At 46.0% G+C, this 24,472-nt stretch overlaps 1 protein-coding gene and 1 long non-coding RNA gene across 2 annotated transcripts in view; one reads left to right on the top strand and one right to left on the bottom strand.

Annotated features, from left to right (window-relative positions):
- Positions 1-24,472, bottom strand: part of prex2 (phosphatidylinositol-3,4,5-trisphosphate-dependent Rac exchange factor 2) — an 89,993-nt gene that overhangs the window by 32,514 nt on the left and 33,007 nt on the right. Inside the window, exons 11-27 of the mRNA XM_035619353.2 lie at positions 22,914-23,014; positions 21,881-21,984; positions 21,739-21,788; positions 19,134-19,209; positions 18,215-18,287; positions 16,286-16,428; positions 15,785-15,877; positions 14,120-14,268; positions 13,933-14,018; positions 11,502-11,638; positions 9,762-9,879; positions 8,954-9,138; positions 7,391-7,552; positions 4,883-5,105; positions 4,551-4,758; positions 785-964; positions 491-585 (exon numbers count right to left, since the gene is read on the bottom strand). Coding sequence (XP_035475246.2) covers positions 491-585; positions 785-964; positions 4,551-4,758; positions 4,883-5,105; positions 7,391-7,552; positions 8,954-9,138; positions 9,762-9,879; positions 11,502-11,638; positions 13,933-14,018; positions 14,120-14,268; positions 15,785-15,877; positions 16,286-16,428; positions 18,215-18,287; positions 19,134-19,209; positions 21,739-21,788; positions 21,881-21,984; positions 22,914-23,014 — 2,183 coding nt within the window. The remainder of the gene's footprint in view (positions 1-490; positions 586-784; positions 965-4,550; positions 4,759-4,882; positions 5,106-7,390; positions 7,553-8,953; positions 9,139-9,761; positions 9,880-11,501; positions 11,639-13,932; positions 14,019-14,119; positions 14,269-15,784; positions 15,878-16,285; positions 16,429-18,214; positions 18,288-19,133; positions 19,210-21,738; positions 21,789-21,880; positions 21,985-22,913; positions 23,015-24,472) is intronic.
- On the top strand, positions 7,491-12,707 carry LOC118291252. Its single transcript, XR_004786580.2, has 3 exons — positions 7,491-7,616; positions 10,914-11,708; positions 11,851-12,707. It is a non-coding gene; the product is annotated as an uncharacterized LOC118291252 (long non-coding RNA).

Here is a 24,472-nt window from a genome sequence, read left to right as displayed (position 1 = left end):
CAACAACAACAAAAAATCATCCAGTAAGATTGCTTATATTTTGACCTGTCACTTTTGGGACCACAGTATTTTTTGCAACATTGTGGCTGTTGAAGTTTCTGGATTATAATACATATCTGGGTCATCGTCACGTGGTCCCAGTGTACCTGAGTCTAGCGATGCGCGGTTTTAAACATTAATAAAGCAGCCAACAACAATTTTCTGTGTAAAGATACAGTGGAATATGGGCGTCCTGAGCAGACACTGAAGTCACACACCACCTTTGTGGGCTGGTTGTGATTCGAGCTTCTGAAAACACACCTAGCACCTGCCAATTACTGTGATGTTCAACCAGAAATGCCGTGGTCTGTGGACGACACACAGAACGATGCAATGCTAAATAGCCGCCAGCTGTCATCCAGGTGAGTGTGTTCTACCTGCAAAATACTGTCACTTGACTCTCATATGGAGGGGGAGCAATGCTTGTGTAAACTGCGTTGCATTCGTGTACCTGAGTCCATCTCATCACTGTGAACGTAGGAGCTGCAGTGGCTGCTGCAGATGCTGGAGAAGGAGGCGATGGAGTTTCTGTTGCTGTTACAGTCACTGATGGGAAATGGGGAGAGGAGACAAAACACACTTGAAAGTGCTCCTTGGTCCGATTCCTCGACACTTCTGGCGATCAGTTGATAAAATACAACAAGGCCTTTTTCTTTTTCTAAAAAGCTTTAAACCATGAATTTTAAGACACTTATTAAAGTCGGCACCTCTCGTGTACAGTAACAGCCGTTCACTTCAGCTATACCTGTACGAGTCTCTGTTGCTGATCGTGTCGTGTCCGGAGTCCTCCTGCTCGTCCCCGGCCACGTTGAAACACACCTTCTTCCCGTTGCGCTCGCCCTTCTCCCCCTCGCTCTCTGCAGAAATGTAACTCTCCGGGGTCCTCGCCTCCGACGCTGGAGGGTGAGTGATGGTGGACAGGATACTGAGGAGGGCGGAAGAGAAGCAAACAGCAAAAAGACAGATTACACATAAAAGCAGCAACGACATTCGTTCAAAACGAACACTCAGAGCAACTTCTTTGATCGGACAAATGCGGCACAGGAAGCTCTTGCGTGTACGGACAGTATTTACAGTGTGCGCTTTCACGTGCGTGGGCTCCAGCAGCTGACTGAACGGGCCAAACAAAACCCCCCCATCTGTTTGCGCTCGACTTCCGCACCAACAGCTTCAGCCGGTCGGGCGTCCACATCATATTAATAGGTCAGATCGCGTAGCAGGCTGCAGCTGTGTCAACACGCAGCAAACTCCGCTGCAGGGACCAGCTCCGCTCCCACTGTCCCCGCTGCTCTGTGTTCTCTCTGGCGGCTATCGGCGGGAGCAGGAAGAGACCGGGCCCTGGATATTTTTACAGTTGCAGCAACACATGGTGGCATTTAAGGCAATATTCCAATAAATGCTGGGGTTGGACTTTTTTTTTTTTTTTTTGGGATCTCTCCCCACGGACACACTCTGACACGCGATGTCTGTTTACATTTCGAGCCTATTTTAATTTGTGTCCGCTTACATTTTCCATTGTGTCATAACATCGGCCTGAAGGACATTTCAGAGTGGAGGCGGTGTGGGAGGGGCCGCTAGGGGCCACTCGCATGTGAAATAAACAACCTGTCCCCCTCATGTTACCCAAATGTGTCTCCGATTTTTATGCCTCTTCATGATTTTAAACACCTCCACCCCCCATTTCCTCCGTCTCTCTCTCTGTCTCTCTCTCCGTTGGCCCCTTTCTACCCATTCAGAGGCTAACTGGGCCACAGAGATGCCCTCATTATGGTCCACTCCAGGAGCCACCACAATGCCCCTCCAAGAGGAGATTGGCATTCCATCACTATGGAGAAGCTCTCCCGGCCCTGTGATTGGCTATTGGTTAATAAAGAAGCGAGCGCAGTTTGGGGCCTTCTGGGCGCAAACTAACCGAGGGAGCAAATGAGAATAACAATGACTGGATCAGAGAAGGGGGTTTAACGGAAAAAGAGAGAGAGTGGGGGAAAAACAAAAAGCAAGAGAGGGTGCGCCAAAGTGCACCGCTGCTTATCGCAAGCAATCGGAAAAGATCTCTTAATCTCTCACATGGAGCTCTTTAACCTACTTTGACACGTTTAATCATTAGACATCAATTGCCTCCATCGCATCTGCATTACAAAGCTGCACGTCAGGCGGTTTCATGGTAGGACATTTACATAATGCTTTAATCTACACTGGAGGTAAAGAACTTGGAGCGCCCCATAGCTGGGAAACCACTGCCTGTCGGGACGCTGCTAATGATGTGCACAGAATAAGGGAAGTGGGATGAAAAGGGGGAGGAGGCCCCCGACATAAAGCACGTCACCGGGCACGCCCCACACGGCCGTGACCCCTCATCTGTGACACAGGTTCACAAGTCGCAGCCTCAAAATGGATACCCTCGAGAATCAGCCAAGAAATGATGTATCATCATTCTACATCCAGTTGTATGTAGATTCTACGACAATTTCCCCACAGACTTCGTCTCTCGACCTTGTGGTTAAGATCTGTGGTTGGGGTGTGTTTGACATAGCACACAATGAGGCCTTATATATATATATATATATATATATATATATATATATATATATATATATATATGTATATATATATATCTCTCTCTCTCTCTCTCTCTCTCTCTTCAGGTCATTATTACATCATTATTAAGTAGTGCTGTCAAAGTTGGGCACACCCAGCACAGAAAAAAAGAAAGGGACACGACGAGAGTGACAAATGTCTGTGTCTGTGTGTGCAGGCGGGTGTGTAGGAAGCAGAGTGTAGCAGAAACAAGATGGGACAAAGAGGAACTGAGAGAGCTTGGAGAGGGCAGGCAAGTGTGTGTGTGTGTGTGTGCGTGTGTGCGTGCGTGCGTGCGTGCGTGCGTGCGTGCGTGCGTGCGTGCGTGCGTGCGTGCGTGCGTGCGTGCGTGACCCCAACGCCAGTCAGCGAACAGGGCAACATGCAAACTAATCTAACAAAGAGCTCTGGAGGGTTCAACTCACCCAACACAGGTCCCAGTGCAACAAGACTGCAACTACTTGCAACACAGGCCATATTAGTTCCACAGCTGTGAGACACTCACGCCCGAGCGGCTCATCCTTAACAAGCTCCTGAGGTGCGCGTGGTAAAAAGGTCAGGATCCCCCTCGCTCGCACTGCCTCGCAACATTTGAATGCACGTGGATGCGTCCACGCTAATTGGCGGTGGCAGGAGCATGACAAAAAGTGTCCGGACTCGGTTATTAAGAGCCCTGCTGTGGACTCAACTCATTATCACCCACAGTGAGTCGACAGCCCCGCGCTCCATCTAACAACTTTTAATGTCATTCTGCGAAATGCTGCTGCCAGACTTCTAATGATCTAAATCAATCAAGTGGTCATATAAAAGCTTCATAACACACACACACACACACACACACACACACACACACACACACACACACACACACACACACACAGCTATTGTAATCAGTCATTTGTCCGCCAATAATTAGAGGTGGGTTTAGAGGTTGCTGTGTGTTCTGGTATGTTTCTGTCTACTGCACATGAATACATCAGTAGTCCATTGTTAGCGAATGGCCTTTTCGAGAGGGCACCTGGCTCCGTGACACACCCCTCTTTCTCACTGAGATGTATTTCCTGTGTGGGGATGGGGGGGGGGAGGCAGGAACAGAGCGGAGTTTCCCATTTCCTTTTCATAGCCCCATGTGTCTCAAGACAATGAACCTGCCAACCATGCCGAACACAGAGTTGCCAGGAAGGAAACACTGATCTAACACACACACACACACACACACACACACACACACACACACACACACACACACACACACACACACACACACACACACACACACACACACACACACACACACACACACACAGACACACACACACACACACACACACACACACACACACACACACACACACACACACACCACAGCAGGTGAAAAATGCTCCACATAGATGCAGCGTGAGCTCACCTTTGTGCACAAATTGTGCCGACGTATGGCAGAGAAAAAAACACAGCCATGACTTTCCGTTGTTCTTCTATCCCTCTGTTTTCTCTCTCTCGCTCACAGATACGCACTCAGCCTGGTGCTAGAGTAATGACCGAAATGTATGCCCGCCAAGTGCCAGATGCAGCACACTGACCACGCAGGCAGTTAAAGTTACAGCGTGTTATATGAGGCAATCTGGTTTCACGGAACATCTCAAATCGAGTTGAATAGAATCAGCGGCAGGGTATCGCTTTTCCATCACAGACAAGTGATTTGAAGTGTTTCCAAAAAAATATTAATTTCACCCTGTGTTTTGCAATTTGAGGGGGGGAATGTGTGAGAACAGATTAATCTCAAACTCGGGCAATTTGGACGAAAGTCAAAACCCAGTCTCGCATGGGGGGATGATTTGCAAGGAGCTGTGCATACGTGAGATTATTTGTGTGCACGTGTGATCGCGTTTGACCACTTGCATCCCTCCATGCATGTGACCGATGAGGTTACTCACTCGTGAATATGGGCGCCGTGCGTCTCCATCTCCTTGACAACAGTGGTGAGTTTGTAGAGGAGTTTCTGGTATGCGTCCAGGGTGAGCAGGTCATCCTCCCTGAGCAGGAAGCGAAGGCCGTGTCCCTCGGTCCTGCCCAAGCTGTGACCCGACGGGGCGGCCATAGTGGTGATGGTGTGCTGGACGTTAACCATCGGGTTGAGCTTACCTGAGGTAAAAGGTAAAGAAGAGGCAGGAAAAAAAAGGCACTAGTGTAAGAAGTCCGGAATCTAAAGCAGTTTGGGATGAATATGTAAAATGAGTCCAGTGGGCAGGGGTCTTTCCCAACTCACCCAGCTCAGCACTGCTGCGTCCTCCCTTCTCCAGGGTGTTCTTCCTGCTGTCCAGCTGCACGCCAAAGGCACTACCCAGAGAGGTGGTTGTTTTGGGGTAGGAGACCTCCATCACGTTGACGTGACAGTTTGTGGGGCAGAAGTCGCTGCTGTGGAGGGGAGACACCTTGGCCTTGGCCTGCTTGAAGGTGGGCCACGCTCTGTTCTTCAGTACCCTTGCAAACTGACACAAAGAGAGGGAAGTCCATGGTTTAGAGATAGAAACCCCCTATGCACTACGATGGCACTGACTGCAGGGAATGCCATCCCATGATACTACTGGCTGCTAGGTTTATAATCAATAGCAATCAAATGTGTTGAAATTAATATATTAGAACAGACAGGCTTGAAAGGTATGAAGTTTGGCATTGTATGGCTACGGTGTACCGTAACAGGCTAAAGAATGAAAGGCTCCATGAGGAGTACAGATGAAACACAGAACCGAAAACCTGCCAATGAAGTCTATAGTTGTATTTTGCATGAATGATAGTGGCACTGGAAGAAAAGCGTAAAACATCCATTCATGTAGATTCCTCCTTGCTTGTGTGGCAGCTCAAATGTTTAACCCATTCAAAGATCCAAGACAGACACACATCATCATCATCATCATCATCATCATCATCATCATCGCACACATATCTGGAAAAACTCCAGTCCCGTCGTAACCATTTATCATTTAATCATTCATGGGTAAGAATTTCATTAAATGAGATTCGTAGCAGCTGTCATCAACATGTTGTCAGATACAATGATGGAAATGTGTTTTATTTCACTGTTTGTGCTTGTGATTGGATTCGGAACTTCTACAGAAGGTATGATCGTGTTTTGAGTGACATCATACTAACTTAAGACTGAAAAATAATGATATCAAGATATGTTTACATCACATGCATCCCGTATATACACTGTTACATGGTAAACGGACTGTATTTTTATAGAGCAATTCTTGTCTTATTGAACAGTCAAAGCGTCGTCAGAGGCAATTTAGGGTTAAGCGTCTTTCCCAAGGACACTTTGGCATGCTGACTGGGGGAAGCAGGGGTCCATCCACCAACTCTCTGGTTTGTGGACAACCTCTCTACCTCCTGAGCCACATCCGCCCCAAAATAAATGACTGCCAATATCCTCTGGGGTGGTTTAATGCTACAGGAGTTTGTCTAAGTGGAAGGAGCATCTGAATATACCGTACACGGTGCAACGAGATAGCGTCTCCATGTAAAACATGATTGACTGAGACCAAATATCACAAGCACATTTTTTTTTTTTTCCAACATTTGGTTGCATTTTTTCTTGAACCCTCTGCTCCGGTCACAGGGCCAGTATTATTTCTTGGATGTTAGAAAGCAGATGGGTCAAACCATCGGATCAGTTTCAAGCAACTTGGCCCATCAAGCCACATAAGCGTAACGTAATGTAGAGTTGGGGGTCCAAAGGTCTGTGAAAGTGGTCTCAGACTTTTCGGCCCCACACTGTATATGTTAACTAAGGAACTAAAACTTAACAATTCCTCAGTTACCTCAGACAGTTGGAGGCGAAATGATATGGTCCAGATGGACCACGATCTGACATTCCCTTCAAATCTCCCTTATTTCCCTCTCGCCCTTTGAGGTTTGCGCACCCTTATTTCCAGGCCCCAAGTTCACATCTGTCCTTTTATCTGCACTTTCTTTTCCACTTCACCGTCCCTCTGTCCTCATTCTTTTGTGCCTCCTCCGTCTACATTTCTCAGCCCTTCACTCATTCTTCCTCTTCAAGTCCCCCTGCTTTCTCTCTAGGGGTCTGAGATGGAATGCTCCAATGCAGGAGGGGAATCTTACACAACAAAAGTCCCGGCTGTGTCTGAGCTCGTCTATTTTTAAGTGACTGGTAATTAATCCAAGGCCCACTGTAATGTCAACTCAGATCTTTGCCCCCCCCCCCCCCCCTCTAGCTGGATCACACATGCATCACATTAGGATGTTTTGCATTTTAGACACATGAATGCAGATGGGATGGAAAATGATGAAAATACTTTGGCTGTGACCTAATTACAAACAACGTGTCGTCATTAACACAACCTTCGACAAGTACGTCGATTACAGACCTCTTGGCTAAGCATTTCCTCTTCACTTGCATGTGAGGAAAGAACTGATTCCTATTTTTTTTTACAGCGTCCGTCAGATGTTTCAGTTCAACTTGTTGTTTATAGTGTGTCGTTGTACTGATGCACTTGTACAGGCTGATGTCAGCACACAAGCAAAGCAAGTTTTCTCCACTTCCCCTACATGTGGGAGATTCTGTTCTATTTTCATGGTGAATTTCTGCTGAATCACCGGCTGCATCCCGTTTCTATTATTGTCAGTATAAAGAGAATTACAGAAGACAAAGTCGATTTTCATGGTTCTACAGTAAGCTGTGTTAATGTATGCAGTCCGTGGCGGGGACTGATGAAAGGTCTCATTTGTCATCAGAGCAGCTCCGGTTAGTTACCTTTCTGTAGTTGGTGGTGCGCCGGTTGATGTGCTCCACCCTGTCGCCACACATGGCGCTGAAGCGTACCTGCAGCTCCTCAGGGATCACATCGCAGCTGGAGCTCAGCCTGCCGCACATCTGCACCAGCGTGTCGTCATTACGCGCCAGCGCCTCCAGGATCTGGTCATCGAGAGGGCAATCAGAGACAGGGATGATTAACTGATACGGCAATGCCTCCAAAAAGGTATTTTTTCCTTCCTCGGAAAACAAAATACAATTTGGCTGGAGGGTTGATTACTCAACAGAATTTTCATGAGCAGTTAAACTCGGACATCTAAAGTTTCCGTGAGCTGTTCATAAACCCATTGGAGATAAGCGCAGGTTGAGAAACGTACACTGTTTAGATATGAGCAGGAAGAGAGACACAAATCTCTGAGCTGTCTTAATGAGTTGCCGAGTGGAGGAGAGAGAAAAGCTGGGGAGGAAATGTAACAGCAGGAAGAGAGTGGAGCACCCCGACAGCATCTGCAATATTAAAATTCAACTGAACACCATTCTCCGGGGACAACAATGGACTGCTTGGGCAGATGTTTAGAATAATACTTCAATTGCTATCACTTTGGGGGAATGGGAATCTACTTATAGTCGCATGGGATGCAGTAAGTTTTATTTTTACGCATGTCACTGGGTTTCATTTAGGATGGTGCTTTTAAAGACTCTGGGAAACAAGGCCCGTAATCAGCAAGACATGAACCCCGACGTGTGATCTCTGCTAATTTACTGTGAAGTGTAGAGATGTTGTTCATTGTGAAGTTTGGCAATTTATCTTTCACACCCGCATTTGCGCAGTCCACGTCGGGTCTAATCTTCCTTCCCCCTTGCGTCTTAAATCAATGATGATCATTCTGTGAACATCACTGCTGGGATGTAAAAAAGCAAGCACTAAACACAGCTGGGAAGGAACCTGACGGAAATAAAGCTGTCACTTTTAACAAGCGTCAAGCCCCTCGATCTACACAGCAGGAGAGCTGTTGGCTGAATTGAAGAGCTCCAAGAGTGAAAAAATAGAAAATGTGCATTAGGTGTCAGATTTGCTGGAAAATGCCACGATCTATCAGACAGAACCTGGATGATTTCACTTCCAACCAAACAGCAGAGATGTGTCAAAAAGTAATCATCATTATTTTGGACTTCATCCGCAGCTCCCCTGTAGCACGGTGAGAGATTGCAGACTCGATTTGGACACAGATCGTACATCAAATTAAGGGAATTATTTTGGTCTTTTAATTAGGAAAATTACCGATTCAATTCAATTAATCAAATTACCCCAGTACCACTTTATTCGGTAATTGCCAAAGAGTGAATCTGGAGCCTAGTTGGGGGTGTAGCCTTGTGGCTGGACTAAGCAAATCAAAATTATTGAATTACCAGCTTCACTGCTTCACTGTTGTGTTCTTTAAGAAACAGGCTAAGCCCCACATAATTAAACCCACGTCTAACCCGATGTTTAACCAACCAATTAGCCTCGAGTCAAGTCCAGATGTTCAGCATTTCTCCCACTTAGATTTTGGACAAGAATACCTTCGCAGTGAGGCTGAAGAATCCCTTGGGTTCCACCATTTTCTCCAGCACGTGGCACTTGATGCCCGCTGTGCTGTCATATTCGTACACCACGCCGTACTCCAGGTGGACGTTGTCCACCGTCAGACTCACGTGGTCCTTCTTCCCGTCGATGATGGCGATGGTGTTGAATTTGTCCATCACCTCTGAGATGGCGGAAAAGCGGAGAGACAGCGGTGACACAGATGTCTGCTAACACGCAACCGTGACAGCACAGATGGAAATTAGGCCGTAATTATGTTCTGTGATAAACACAAATAGACACCATCTCCACCCACAGAATGCATGGTTGCAAATGTTGCAAGGGTTTTTATCACCAACACACTGTGGCTCCGTAGGAGGTCTCAGACCACCAAACCTGCAGCTCATTTCGAAGGAAGACCCTCGAATGATGAGCAATCCCAAAGGGCATTAAGTTAACCGGCCGTGTGCTAGCACGACGACTTAATATGGCAATTAATCCTGTTCTGGAGCCGTTTGCTACGAAGGGAACAGCTTTCCTGCTTTACTTTCTCGTTGGGATCCATAAATTGCAGGGGGGGAGTTAACACTCGATGAGCCAGAGGAGGAGGCTGTTCTCAGGCTAACACACTCCAGATGAGCCCCTTTTGAACGGGCCTGACTTGTTAACTAGAGCAGGGCGAGGGGCTCGTGTTCCCGCGAACGAGCCTGTGTTACATCCACAGACACCTTGAGCAGAATTTTTTAGTCCCAGTCGAGTAGTTCCCATGTTGATTTCTTGTGAGCGTGCGTGCGCGAGTGCACTCACCTTCTACTTTACACTCAAAGCCGTCTCCGTTCTCCTCGGCGGTGGGCTTCTGGTTCGTTTTCTGCTTGTCCTCCTGGGCGCTCTCGCTGTTGTTGTACACCCATTTAATAGTATCTTGCTGCACAGGAAAATAGAAAAAGGATTTACATGCATTTAGAAGTTTCATTTTTAGAAGAAAATGATTTTTAAATCATAAAAACTAAGAAATTATTTTTACTCTGATGAATTGTGTTTTCTATTCATATTCTGGACTTATGTTGAAAGGTCAAACATCTGTGTGTTTTTACTCACATAAAATCGACTGGAACCGTGTCAGTCATATATGCACACAACTGTCAACACAAATCAGGCTATTGTGGAATTAATGTTATGCCTCCCATTCTCGCCTGTGGGTAACAGGTAGCATTTGTATTACTAGAGAGATGGGAGATGAGGAAAAACAGAACTGGAAAAAAAAACAGAACTGAGGTGTCTGTTTGTGTGTGTGTGTGTGTGTGTCTATCTCAGTGTGTGCTGAGGTTTGGATTTGATTGTAGCATGTATATCCGATTCTGCCCAGATACGGTGCGCAGTGACACAGCTGGGCTGGCAGAGCGTACGGTGAAAAGCCGTCACACACATATGGAAACATGTTGCTTGTTGAGACCGCAAAAGCAAACCTATGCCAATTTCATCAACCCACTCTAGCGTGCAGCACAGCCCCCCCACCACCACCGTGTGTGTGTGTGTGTGTGTGAGTGTGTGTTCCTGTGTATCCGTCTGTGTCTGTTCTCTCCACTCCACACCCAAACCCACAGTGGGTTTTCTGCCAAGGCTACATGCTGTGCCTGCCTACTGGTCTGTGGTCCGCACGCACGCACGCACGCACGCACGCACACACACACTGAAAGAGAGAGACAGAGAAAGAGAGGGTGGTTCCTCCATGTCCATAATTAATGTAAACCAGATCTCCAGTAGTGTTGAAACTCTGTAGTGCTTCCTTCAATCTGATGCCCCGGTGGGACTCACTTAAAGCGACACACTACACTAACTCACACCATACAGCGCCCCGAACCCCAGGGTTTCTGGTTACACACAATTTTCCCACCTTCGACAGGTGGACTGAGCCGACTCTCTCCTCTCACACTTGTCTGTTGTCAACCACTTTCCCAGGAAATCAAATGGCTGGCGCCCCCCTCCCTCCTCATCGTCACCCCCCCTGCCTCGAGCACTCTAACCCAGCCCGAGTCCCAACCACCCCCAGATCCTTTCCCACCTCTCACTGCAGCCTGCCAGTCTCCCACAGCAGTCCCACCGCTGTGAGCCAGAGGTCAGCGCTGGAGGAGCCAAAACTACTATTATTACTGCGTAATGACCCAAGGGAGGGAAAGACGGAGTCAGAGCGAGAGAGAGAGAGAGATATGAAGGTAAGCGGGAGCAGGGAGGTCTGTGTTTTTCTCACGGTCAACTAGTCAACTAGGTTGCTGCTCTTTTTGTGTCCCTCTGCTCTTTAAAGATCCCCCTCACTTCTCCTTCTAGTTCCGTTGCTTAACTCTCAGATCAATCAGCACATAGTGCAAATTGTCTTAAGTCCATTAGAGTTCTTAGAGAACTTTATTTTTCTAGTGTCTAGTGCTGTTTATAATTACATATATTGAGTTTTTTTTGTCATAAATGTAGCTTGCAGTAAATATTGGGTGAAGAAGGTCTAACCTGTAGTTTACCACCATATGCATTCTCTTTCTTCTCCTCCTGTCTCACCTGCGTGGGTCGCCGGTACTTCCTGCACGCTGTGACATGAGCAATGACGCTGGCATGGCTCTCCTTGCTCACGTTGATGCCGTTCACCTTGATGATGCACTGGCCTGGGTGGAGGCCAGCGATGGCTGCCACAGTGCCTGGCGTGAGACAAGAGACGAGCAGAGAGAAAGGACAGGGCGTCAAGGGCGACATCCACTGCACGGGCAGGTGCGAACTCCGGCGTGAAACAAAACAACGGCACGTCGCACTCACTGTCACATTTTCCATTTCCTGCGCGCACAAACATTTGATTGAACAACATTCCTCTTTTTCTTCTTTGTATTTACAACTTTGTTTCCTGTTTTGGCAGCTCAGGAGGAGTGTGAGAGAGAGCCCGAGAGGAGGGAAGTTGTTTATCCGGGGTAGACGAGGGCCTCTCCGAGGGATGGAGTTCAGACCTTCAAGGTTTACAGCTATCAGGAGGAAGTGCATGGCAGACTAAATATTCCTCCCATTTGTTTTTCTTGCTCCTAAAACACACACACACACACACACACACACACCGTGCATACCTCGCATTGCAATGCAAAGAATTTGTATTCCGCTCACAAGAGTGTAGTAAGAAACAAATTATTCAGCTGGTAGTTTCTCTGCTGCCTCGACTGTCTTGGTGAGAAAGTAAACCATCAGACAGGTCCACTGTGCGGAAACAGAAAAACAGGCGACAGGCCGACACCATAGAGGCAGTTTAATCAGCAAAGACTTGAACAAGTTCTTATACAGTTCTATCAATAATCTCGAATTCAATTTGATGTTTCAGGGACACTAAAGGTAAATAAAGCATTCATATTATTTGAGATTTATCTCTTCATATTGTGTGTGGTCTATTTTCACTCTCTTATCACAGACTGTTATGACGCTATAGTCAATAGCTCTGCACACTTAGTTTGAAGTTATATTTTCATACTGTTTAAAGCATAGTTTAGTATGGTGTCAGAAAGGTGACACAGGTTTGCTCATTAGCATGATAATCAATCCGATAGCTGTGGAGACATTTCACAAAATTAATTGATTAAAATCCAATTAATTTCACGATGAAGTTATCTGTTCAGCTGCTGCATATATCCCCATCTCATCCCTCTCTGCTATCTCCCAGTTTCTCTCTGACTCTCATTGATATTACCTGCTCCTGCTGACCCCAGACACCAGGGGACGGCAGCTGTTACGACAATCCCAGGGATTAGACACCTCCTACATCATCAGCTCCGTCTCCGGGGATCAGAGCATCCACTTTAACGCCGAGCAGGTTCCCAGGGCAACCGCATCGTCAAACTAGCGCATGCACACGCACACCAGCTCATTCACGCACACTAGGGCACATACCCCGACACGTCTCCACCCTGCCATCCCACTTAGATTGCTCAGGGGAAGGAAAAAAACAAGCATCGACTCCGCTGAGAACGGCCAGACAAGGCCATGGATTGTTTTCTGATTGAACCCTATCTCGTGCCAGCTCCGATAGCGGTGATGCTAAACATGCTGTGTTAGGTGAAAAAAGAGAAAGAGGCACTCTCTAATGAATTTGGACCCGGGGGAAAAAAATTGCAGACTGCTTCTCCGTCTCACAGAGGAATTGAACCGCTGAGGAAAATAAATCTTTAATACGTGGGAATCAGCGTGATGGGGAAAACGGTTGATAACCAATGGACTTTTCTGGCTATTTGTAGTTTTGCCTTTTCGTCGGTACTATGTGTGTTTCTGCCGACACCTCATCATTCAAGCGAATCTACAAGAACCTGCTTATATATAAAGACTGGTTAAACCACAGCTTCTCTGCCAGATCCTCTTTCTACCTCGTGGTAGAAACACCATTTGATTTTTTGGTTTCGGTTTGGTTGCCTGCCTGCCCGCCTGGTATCAAACTGCCTTTCTTGTGCTCAGGAACTTTTCCCTGCGGCGCTCAGCCACAACACCACTGCTTCTGCACGAAGACAGGCTTCACTGCCCCGAGCTGTCGGCTGGAAAACTCTGAACCTTTGGAATTCAAACTCTGGAGCACAGACTCTGGGTGTAATTTAGTTGACAGCACCTTTTTGCTATTCCTAGTTCAGCCCTTGCACGTCCACCTTGTCGATAGCTTGAGTTAGGTTGATGAGTCTATTTATTTTGATATTTCCATCGTGTCTCTCTACCTGTGTTCTGCACATTGAGCCCCGCCTTTGTCTAAAAACACAACACAGCTCAATTCTCTGTTTTGGCAGCTCCGTTAACCGACCGGCTGAGCGTCACGGAGAGCACTGAGGGGGGGTGGTTGGCCTCCTGTGGCCAAGTCACGCACAACCCCCTATGACTTGTGTGGCAGCTGCTTGCCAGCTGTGCCACAGTAACAGAGAGGTGAGGGAGAGGATTTTGCTGATGAAGCCAGACAGCTCGAGCGGCGGCGATCTCATACCTCTCCCAACAGCATGGACCACCGATGGACCAAAGCCCCGGATCTGGAACCCCAGCCCGTCAGCCGAGTCTGGGATCTTCACCGTCCTGGAGAGAGAAGAAAAGGAGGGAGAACAATAGGCAGCTCATGAATTGAGATGTTATGATAATTTTATATATTTATACTATTATACAAATGTCTGACTTACTCTCTCGGCTTGGTGCTGACCAGCACCCGGAGAGGTCCCTTGCTGTTGAAGCACTGCCTGAGGAGAACTTCGACTTCAGAGAAAGGTCTGAGGAACACCAGGTCTCCATTTATGGCAAACAACTTCTTTCCTACCTCCAGGCCAGCCATCTTACAAGAGATCACAATAATAATGTAAGCCATTGTTTAGATCGAGTTAACCTTTCGGGTATTAAAGGACAACTAATATGAATCCCAAAGGATTTCTGAATATTACACAGAAGAGTGTGCACACAACCAGTCACAGGAGACAATGAGGGAGAGCTTTTATCTACGAGTATGAAGCTGGATCGTGTCACGTGTTTCAGATTGATTATTTAAAAGCAAACGCACACAATACCCATCTCTATGCGAACCAGACCTTCCAGACGCACTCAGAGCTACTTCACGGCTGGAGGGAATTATGGGTCGCGCGCTCAGAGTGATGACATTTGCCTTCGAACTCCTCTGTCCCAGATCAAAGCTAAACACCAAATGAGACCCTTTAGAAAATATGGCGGCCTTTTAATGCGCTGTACTCGCATCAGTGTCCATCACCATAAATCAGGTTTAATTGATGGCGCAAACAGTTAGAGGTTTGTATATTTGCTGACTGACGATCCAGCCACGTTTTATCAACAGCAGGCTTCTGCTCACCGGTCTGCATCTGCTTTGAAGGCAACGCGGCTTTGCAGAATCAAAACCAGCAGGATAAGGCTGAATTACAAAAGGGGACACACTGACGCTCCCGAGTACCACCGTGTTACAGACGAGATTACATGGATTTACTCCTCATCGCACAATAGGTAAATCCATCAGGAAGGACTCGCTTCCAGCAGAATTAATTGAATCATTATGTAAATCCATGAATGGAATTTACTGTAAATTGTTGCACTCAGTGGATTTCAGTCAAAGCACAGTTCAACTTTGGTTTCAACTATGATGAGCACATTTTTGTAGTTGACTTTGAACTAAAAACAATCTGGACTCTGTTTTGACAGTGCCGAGGTTAAAGTGGAAATAAACGACTTTTTGGTTTAAATGAATTAATTATTATGTTGTCATATTATCGCCATTATGATTTTAATACTGATTGCACAGCGTAATGGGGACAGAAAAAACGTCACCACCCGCGCTTATGACTTAAAGACTTTCACCATGTTATTCTCTTGGCCACTGGGACGCGGTTTTCACAGAAATATAACAACGCGATTTACGGCACATAAGGTACATACTTCTCCTCCATCAGCTCCAAAATTGTGTAGACAACTTCCTCAGGAGCTGTAAGAAAAAGTACCTGTGTCCTTACCGGCGTCTTGCTACACATACCGGTGTCTTTACGGCAGTGACGGAACAATAATACCACCTGGAACCTCTAAGGGCACGAAAGTTGTCTGTTGCGCCTTTAAGGTGACAGACAAGAGTCGAGAGAAGGTCACATCGAGGTGCTGGATCAAAAAGCCAACTTTTGTGACTTTATTCACCAAGTTTCTAGTGACTGCATGCTAATACATGTCTGGTGTAACTGAGAACTGTTACCGTTTAAGAAAAACCTAGAAGAGGACCACAGGGGATTATGTTGCCTCCACTTCTGAGTGTGTGTGTATCCACTACGTGTGTGTGTTTGTCAGTTGTTCATTGTTCTCACCTCGGCTGGGGAGCCCTTCTCCACAGATTTGATGATGGGGACTCGGTTCCTCTCTTCTAGGGTGAAGCCACAGCCTCCATCGCTGGGTCTTATCTGGAAAAGTGAAAAACATGTCTCCCATCAGCAAAACCCCAAGTCAGCAAACCAAGACATTCTCACAGAGCACATTCTCACAGAGCACACACACACACACACACACACACACACACACACACACACACACACACACACACACACACACACACACACACACACACACACACACACACACACACACACACACACACACACACACACACACAGATAGCAGCTGTGGTAGTTTTTGCTCACTCCTTTGAAAAGAATGCTCACTGAGGTATACAATGGACTTTTGCAGTGTTATGACTTTTCCCTTTTTCAGAGTTCCTCTGAATTGTGCGGACAATATAGCAATGTCATGGCACATTACTGAGAGATAATCAGTCAATAAGGCACAGAGGAACACTGCAAGTGAGTACTCACCAGAAGAGACTTGGAGATGACGTTCTCCACTATTTTCAGGTCATGTTTCATGGGTTTGTGTTTGGTGTTGGAGCCCTCCATCTCCTCGTCGGCAAAGAAACGGAACAGCAAGGGCTCGTCCTTGAATTCACTCTTCTCCAACACTGAGGGAGGTGAGGACACAGCAATGAATGTGAATCTTAGCTTGCATTATAATCAAATTTCCAGAAATTGAGGCATAGATGTTCAAACCAGTGTGTTTACAGGTTTTAACTCCTTGGCTGCAGATCATGTGTTAGTATAAAACACATTTTTGCTGACCATTATAAAATGCATGGTAGCTTTTTTTTATTTTGGGATGTGTTTTTTCTACTGTTCCTGGGAGACATTGTGTTCCAATTATTTCGAGACAGTATAGAAATCAATTAAACGACTCAATTAAACGGCATCACAGTGAAATTTGTCCAAGTTGTGTAAAATCCATAACAGTAAAGTTTACTTTTGTCACATTATCTTTCTCATGGTAAGAAAACCTCAAAACTATTATGTAACTTGAAAAAAAACTTGGGAAGGGAATGGAAACCAGAAGATACTTGGCGAAAATCCATTCAATTTTCTTACACACAGTAACTCAAATTTCAACTTGGTTAGTAATGTATATCAGGATCAGAATCCAAAATACTTTATTGATCCCAGGATGAATTGGGTTTCGTTACAATTAAGTATAGTATAGACATTTAGTAAGGAAACATAAAAAAAACATTAAAATACTCCTTGAAGACAACCATTCTACTTCAATTATTGGTGGGTTATAGAAATCTGGACTCTCTTACTGTAGGTATTCCTTATTATTTTTGGACAAAGGAATAATATGTTATGTTAACTCTTACTATCATTTAGCATCAAGCTGAGAGGTTTAAAGATGTCTAAGCATGACAGCGATGGTGTGACATGCCAAATGGAGTCGGCCCAAGCACTTACACAAATGCACACCAATTGCACAAATGCACGCTGTGAGAAAAGAGGGAGACCCCACTTTCATTGTAAACTATCACTCCAGAGTGAACCCGGTCTCCACAGCAACATAACGCCTCGACTTTAATTTTGTAAGAAAAAATATAGCCCTGAGGGGGAAAACAGAGTTCCCTCAGAGTCCCTCACTTCATCCCTTTGAAGATCAGATCCAATGCCAGGAGCTTTAATAGCTACATCGTCAGGCCAAATAACTTACGGGCACGGATGGTAAAAAATTACGCTGTAGGCTGTGGAAGTGAAAAGGAAGTTGGACGGCTGCGACTGCTATGTTCCGCAGACGCGCTGGTAATTTGTAGTGTGAGGCTTGCACTGTGGTAGTTCAGAGCGGTTACATCATGAGCATACGAGGAGACAGGCTGTGAATCATACTGTAAAGTGTGTGATGTGGACTCGAGCACGAGGGGCAGCGGGGAAGTTAAAAAACAAGTCTGACTCTCATAAACACAAGGGAACCATGGCATCTGACAATTTTGCACTTAATCTGACAAACAGCCACGCAATATATATTTGTTCCAAGTTCCTCAAAGCTAAAGCAAATCATGCATGTACACTGCACTCGCCAATCAAGTCATATGCGCACAAGAATGCATGAAGTTAATGATAGCATGTGTAGCCCTAGCAACACAAACACATGCACACACAATTGCAAATTTCATTCGCTGGATTGGAAAAAACTTCTATTCCTGTAGCGTGTCGAAGGGATTATAAGTAGAGATGGAAAGAGAACAAGAGCAGTGGTGTTCTAAAAACAGGACGCTAAATGCCAGACGCCCTCTGCGCGGTCTCTCCACAGCGTTCGACTCTCGTTGAGCCAGTGACGGGGAGGCCTCCAAAGTTTTTGTGCACAGAACGATCAGATCTTCTTCTATTTCTTAAGCTCCGCAGAGATCCGCAAGCGGTGAAAAGGGCTTGTACCGTGATGCATGAAGCCATTGTCGCACAGCTCCACCCCCAGGATCAAGGCCTCCTCCCTCGTCCTGCAGTCGCCCTGCACCAGGAGACAGAGGACAGAGACAGAGTGGACGCAGAGGAGTAAAGGGAGATTCAGGTGTCAAGTGTGTGTCGATGAACAAAGTAGGAAGAGAAAACAGACAAAAGAACATTGTGTGTTTAGGGAACTGTCAAGATGTCACACACCCCTTTGTCTAGACAGCAAACACACACACACACACACACACACACACACACACACACACACACACAAAGACCTTTTGATGTCTGTCATTGATTCTGCGGTGGTGGCTGTATACATTTCATTTCTTTGCTGTCATCCCGGACAGGACTATCAATCTGTCAACCTCAAAGCTTCCTGTCAGAGTCGATAGAGCTGAGCTGTCGAATCGATTCTGCTTTTTCTTCCGTCGTTTCCTTTTCTGAGAGCCTCAAGTGTGATGGAGAGAAACGCTTTGTTGTCTCACTCCCTTTCCTCTGTAGCACATTTCGACGTGGCTCGCCTGTTAAGACAACAGCCACTTGCCTCTTTTGAACTTCTCTTTCTTTCCATATGGACGCAAATATGTTTCCAATATGCTTGGAAACTAGTGTGGCAGGTGCAGAACAATATGTGTGAATTACCCCTTGGCGATGACTTTCAAAAAGAATAACACAGTATAATTGATTAGAAACGCTAAATACTATCCAATATAATGACATTTACAAATGTATAAAAAAAAACAGTTTTAAAAATTAAACTTATACGTGTCAAAAGTTTTGACACATGACGAACAGAGCTAACCTTTTGGATCACAATTTACTCAGAATCATCAATTTGGACAAGTCACATCATCATTATTCAATTCCACTGTAAGTTGATGTATGATAATATAGGGCTTACCTGTGCAATAAGCCAGTCTATCAGTTTGTTGGCCATCACCACCGACTTGTAGGTCCGCAGATGGTAGTCCTTATCCCTGGATGGACATCCGAGCAGAAGAAAACACGATTAAGAATTCGGAAAACAAAAATCGACCTTTAATCTTGGACTGTGTCGTGTTGTTATTCATCCGTGTTATTCAGTTTAACTGTAATGAACCCAGATGGGGAACGTGTAGAGTAGTAATTGCTTGGCCTATTTAAACAATGCTTAAAAGAGGACTAATAATTTCCGCTGTCAAGGCGCGGCCTCTTTTTGAAGCACTGGCGGTTGCGTCATAAATCGAAGTGAGTTTCTGACAGCAAAACAGCATTCCTTTGAGCGAGGCTGGTAACGGCCCCAGCGGTCTTTGGCCCTCGGGTGCCCCCGTGTCGGTCTGGCGTCGCTGCTCTCAGTGTTGCTCTGTCAGACCCCGAGAATACTGTCTGAAATAGAGCAGTGCCTTTCCCATGAACACAGGGGCCTCCCCGGGGACACGCAGGGGCCGAGGGAAAGTCCAGAGCCACCATGACTTCCACAACTCCACCGCTTCCATCAAATGCAAACACTCACTCAGACACACACATGCAAGCGCATGATACACGGTTCAGGCAAGTCAAACAAGACATGTGGGCCAAGTTTAAGTTTCCAATCTCAGCTGTCTGGAGCTCTTCAGAATGTGAAGCGTGAGGCGCCGGATGTCGCCCTGTTTCCAAACAAGTGCATTTGACAGCCTGCGTTGCACTCTGATGAGGGCTTTGATTGCGGATATGAGCCGGTGAGGTACATCACCTTGCCGTGCCATAATGCATAAAACCACTCGGACCAGAGGAGGCGAGAGGCACCCTGTTTTCCCCCCCAATGGGAACACCAGAGCCAGGGAGACTGTGGCTACAGCGGCTGGTGCACAGTGAGGCTGTCAGAGTGAAAAATGGGGGGTAGACCACGGGCCAGTGGGCAGCCATATGTCCGGCATGAGGAAACAGCAGTTTTAGGAGTAACAGAGGGAAAGGTCAGGGAGCTGGTTCTTAACTTTCTGTCCACAGGGGAAAGTTTCCATTGACATTTTGAGCAGGGGTAAATGGATGATTTAGGCAAATGTAGTCCTTTCTAAGCCCTTTTTTTAGGAGTACCTAGTACAGATGATAATCAACTGTTTCCAGTCTGATTATTTACTCAAGCACAGTGCACTATATTATTTGTTATTCTAAAAAACTATTTACATATATCCATAAATATTGAGTTTCTAGAGGAGTCTTTAGCATTGTGAGGAAAACTTGTCAATATTTCTGAGACGCTGAGCTGAAATGCCAGTTTATCCATTCCGTCTGAAGATAATTTATGAGTGACCTTCCCCGTATTGTATGTGTTTACTGCCTCTCTACAGCACACATTGTGTCAGCTGATAGAGGACATTTCAAGCCTCGCAAACGGATCACCTGGAGTGGAAGGATTCACAGCATTCTTGAGTGAGGAAAGCGGGGTTGTAAATGGGGACACAGAAGCTGTGTGGGGGGGGGGGTGTGTGGGGGGGGGGGGGGGGGCTGCGTAGATTGCTCTCCTTCTTTTGCTTCATCTATCTCGCTCTGCCAGGAAATTCCACCTAATTAGGCAGCGGCTGATTGCTCCAATTAAACTCTGGCATTCCCAGGCCCTGCGCGGCTTTGTACTGGCCCCTCAGAATGTGCTGCGCAGATATGCTGGCTAGCGACACAAACAACTCTGCTGCACCGACCAAGACTTTTTTACGTCAAGAGGTTTGGCCTCCACACAAGCACCAGCAGACTGGTGAAGGCTGACACACAAACACATGCAATCACCGTTTAGGCTTTTTTTGATAGCTGGATCATACACAGAGAAACTTCTATACTGGAATATATTCAGGATCCTCCAGCTAGTTTTATTGGTGTGAAATAAAAGCTGTTCTACAGGCCATTTGACATCCAGCATAAATAGGCGACCTTAATGCCATGACTCGGGTTGAAAACACATTAGCAGTCGGAATCTCGAACACTATTCAAATGGAATTTTTTTCAGAAACACCACCGAAAACCATATCAGCCAAATAAAATGAAATTTTGATTCAGTCAGGCGAAGGGATTACATGTGCTGTAATTGGTGCAAAAATAAACTCCCGTTCTGCATTCAGGTTTAGTGACTATTCAAGGGGCGTGACAGATGTTTGTGCTTTTATATGTGTACACAAATCACCAACTGCACTGTAAGATACCTTTGGACTGCCTAGCTGGAAATATCCTGATCAGCAAGTGCATTTTAACCTAAACCACTTGTTACATCTGAGCGACTCCATCTCTTCCAGCACATCTGTCTTTGGAGACCGGGCAGAAAACCTGCCAAGCCCAATCACCCGCACGCCCTGCTGCACTCCATCACCGTCTGTGCCAAATCCTCCTTAGTCAGTTTCTCTTTTAAAAACAATGAGTTCATAGTTCATCACGAGATTCCCTCCCCTGCACTCTGGTATCTTAGTGGCCAAGTTATTTCTAGCTGCACGGGCCAGATGCTAAGCTACCGGAGGCCCACCTGGCTGGGTGGCAGTGGAGTGGAAAAGAAAATGGCTGCTTACCTGATGACAGGAGTGAAGAGGCTGTGGAGGCGGCAGAAGAGCCGAACACCCTGAGGGAAATAAGAGAGAGGGTTTTGGTTGTTTCAGTGAAAGGTGTGTAAGGTTCAATTTTAATTGAACAAGACTGCTGTAATATGGTTACCTTGGATATGACATCGTGCATGTCACTTCTGGGGTGGTAGGTGCCATCGTCGTAGCGGAAGCGGTACAGCACAGGCTCGGGTTTGAACTGGTGTTTGTCTGTGACTGAAAATGCAATTCAACAATTAAGGATTTTTCTGGAAGGAATGAAAGAGCAAAAAGAAGAAACATGCACCCCCAAAAAAAGTCCCAAAGCCTAAGGGGGGCATTATTTGTCTTGCTTCAAGTTTGAAAGGATAAGAAATCCAGCACGGCCGCACGGAGAAACAAGCTTCCTGGACAAGCAGGAGCAGGAGACTCTGAGATCCTCCCAACAAGAATAAGAGTTTGCTCTGTTTTCTTGAATGCCGTGTGGATTCCCATTTAAGGGTTTTTCTATTATGAAAAGATATTCCGCCATTTTTCACTTGGGGACTTTTAACCGCAGCGTGAAGGAGCTCGGAGGGTCTCCCGAGTTATCCCTCTCTGTCGGGCACATTTAAAGTCCAATCTCATTTCTCCGCGAGGAAGCAATAAAGCACCTCCAGGTGACTTGAGACACGACTTGGCTCAGGGGCCCCCGACTCTTTTGAGGGAACAACACACGTAGAGCAGTATACGCACCGTTTAGGGTGAATGCAAAGCTTTAGGCAGCTTATCCTCATGCACTGAACACACTTGTCACCCAAAGCCACGGAGCAGCCACTTAGCAAATATTACACAAACATTGAAGCGAGAAGAGATTAATGCTTTAAATCCCTTACCTAAACATTATGTCAAGGGGTTGTTTAAATGGGATACCTGCTTAGACATGAATAAGACAGCTGCATCAACAATGAAGGGAGTGGGAGTATCATCAACCTCTGCTTGTTGGAGGAAGAGCGTTCATTAGATACGGAGAGCGGTTGGCTCAGGCAGTGGTAAGCGTTCGCATGCTCTACGTCGTGTAGCACAAAGTTAATTGGACTGTGGTAGATTTGGTTTTAGATATTGGCGAGTAGAGGATGATGAAGTAGGTCGGAGGGGAAGGGGGGGAAAGAAATGCGGGGACTCACCGTGGTGGATGATGCCGTTCTCCAGCAGAGCTTGTCCCAGGTGAACCCCTTCCTCCGGGTTGCCGGTCTCACCGATTTCCATCAGCCAAGACACCAACTCACTGGGGAAACACAAACCACACAACGCCACACCGGCATATGAACGCACACACTCACGCATGGATAACATCTACAGACACAAAAAAAAAACCAACAACGGGGAATTTACCCTTGGTTTTCCGAAAATGGGAATAAAAGTGGTGGCCTTTGGCATCATTCCAGAGAGGAACATTTACACACAATTGATGTGATTAGGGCAACAAACACTATCTTGGCAAAAATGTAACTAAAATGATTTACCCGCCACATTTACTTGTTAAAACAACCAGCAGGCTTTACGGTTGTTGGTGTGTTCTGTCTAGTTTAACTTTATTTCCTTTATAAACACAAAAGACTTGATTGGATCTTGGGAAGTTCTTGACGCGTCGAGCTTCAGACTCCACATCATTTACAACTGGGAAGAGGAAAACCAACCAACCGCACAATCAACAAACAAAGCATCCATCATCCTTCGAAGGCCCTAATGAGCTAAATGGTAAATAATTCTCCGTTGTTCAGCGACTCCCACAGGCGGCAATTGAGAGAGAGGGAGAGAGAGAGAACGACAGAAGACGAAAGGGAAAAGACAGAGAGAGAGGAATGAACAGTGAGAACAAGCAGAGAAGCAGTAGCTTATCAGATTACATCCTCGATGTCCCGTCTGGCCACAAAAGTCAAACAAACACGACCAGCGGCACCATCGTAATTATGTGGAATTCACGTCCACGCCACGATGGAGGCGGCCGGGGGGGCGTGAGCGTGAAGCCAACAGCACCGTTTAGAAAACCTTTCTTTTTTTTTTAAGAGGAACAGCGGACCAACGACATCCCACCTCCAAAGTCTTGCGCTCTGACCACTCATCCTTGAAGTTTTTTTCTCTCTGCAACAGGCCATAGGGGAAAAACATAAGTGCATAACAGTGTCAATTTGTCAACCCTCTGTACCTTAACCGTGGAAGGAAAAACACCCGCAAAGTTTGGACGATGGAGTTCTCATGGCCTCAAGCAGACGAGGGTCACATACCCAATAAACAGTTTTGAGCAATTGAAACCTACATGTGGGTCTGGAAGAACTTGAGCAAATCATACACCCCAATAGTTTAGACTCATTATTACATATCAATCTTTTCAGAGTATGACTGTTGCAGCTTGGTCTCTGAGGAAAAGAAATCATGGCTCGTTTTAACTTTAATTCAGCCTTTGAGAGCTTGTTTTTGTCGACCAGCTTCCCACCATGAGCAATGGGGTCCAAAATCAAAACTTGAACTTGGGACATTTTGATAAGTTGGGTATTTCCCATGAGGGATTTCTGCATTCACGTGTGCTTTCTTTGTGCTACTCTCACCGCTTTGTATAGGATTTGATAAGATTATTTTCGGACTATTCAACTATAGATTAGTAGAACTCGTGTATTCTTTTCATTAGACTTAACAAAGGATCTGTTTCCTCCCGTTTCCAGCATAGATCTATTATATTAGATCT

This window comes from Scophthalmus maximus, chromosome 21 (genome assembly GCF_022379125.1).
Source record: "Scophthalmus maximus strain ysfricsl-2021 chromosome 21, ASM2237912v1, whole genome shotgun sequence".
NCBI lineage: Eukaryota > Metazoa > Chordata > Actinopteri > Pleuronectiformes > Scophthalmidae > Scophthalmus > Scophthalmus maximus.
Note: the sequence above shows the minus strand (reverse complement) of the source record. Positions and strands in the feature narration are given on the sequence as shown.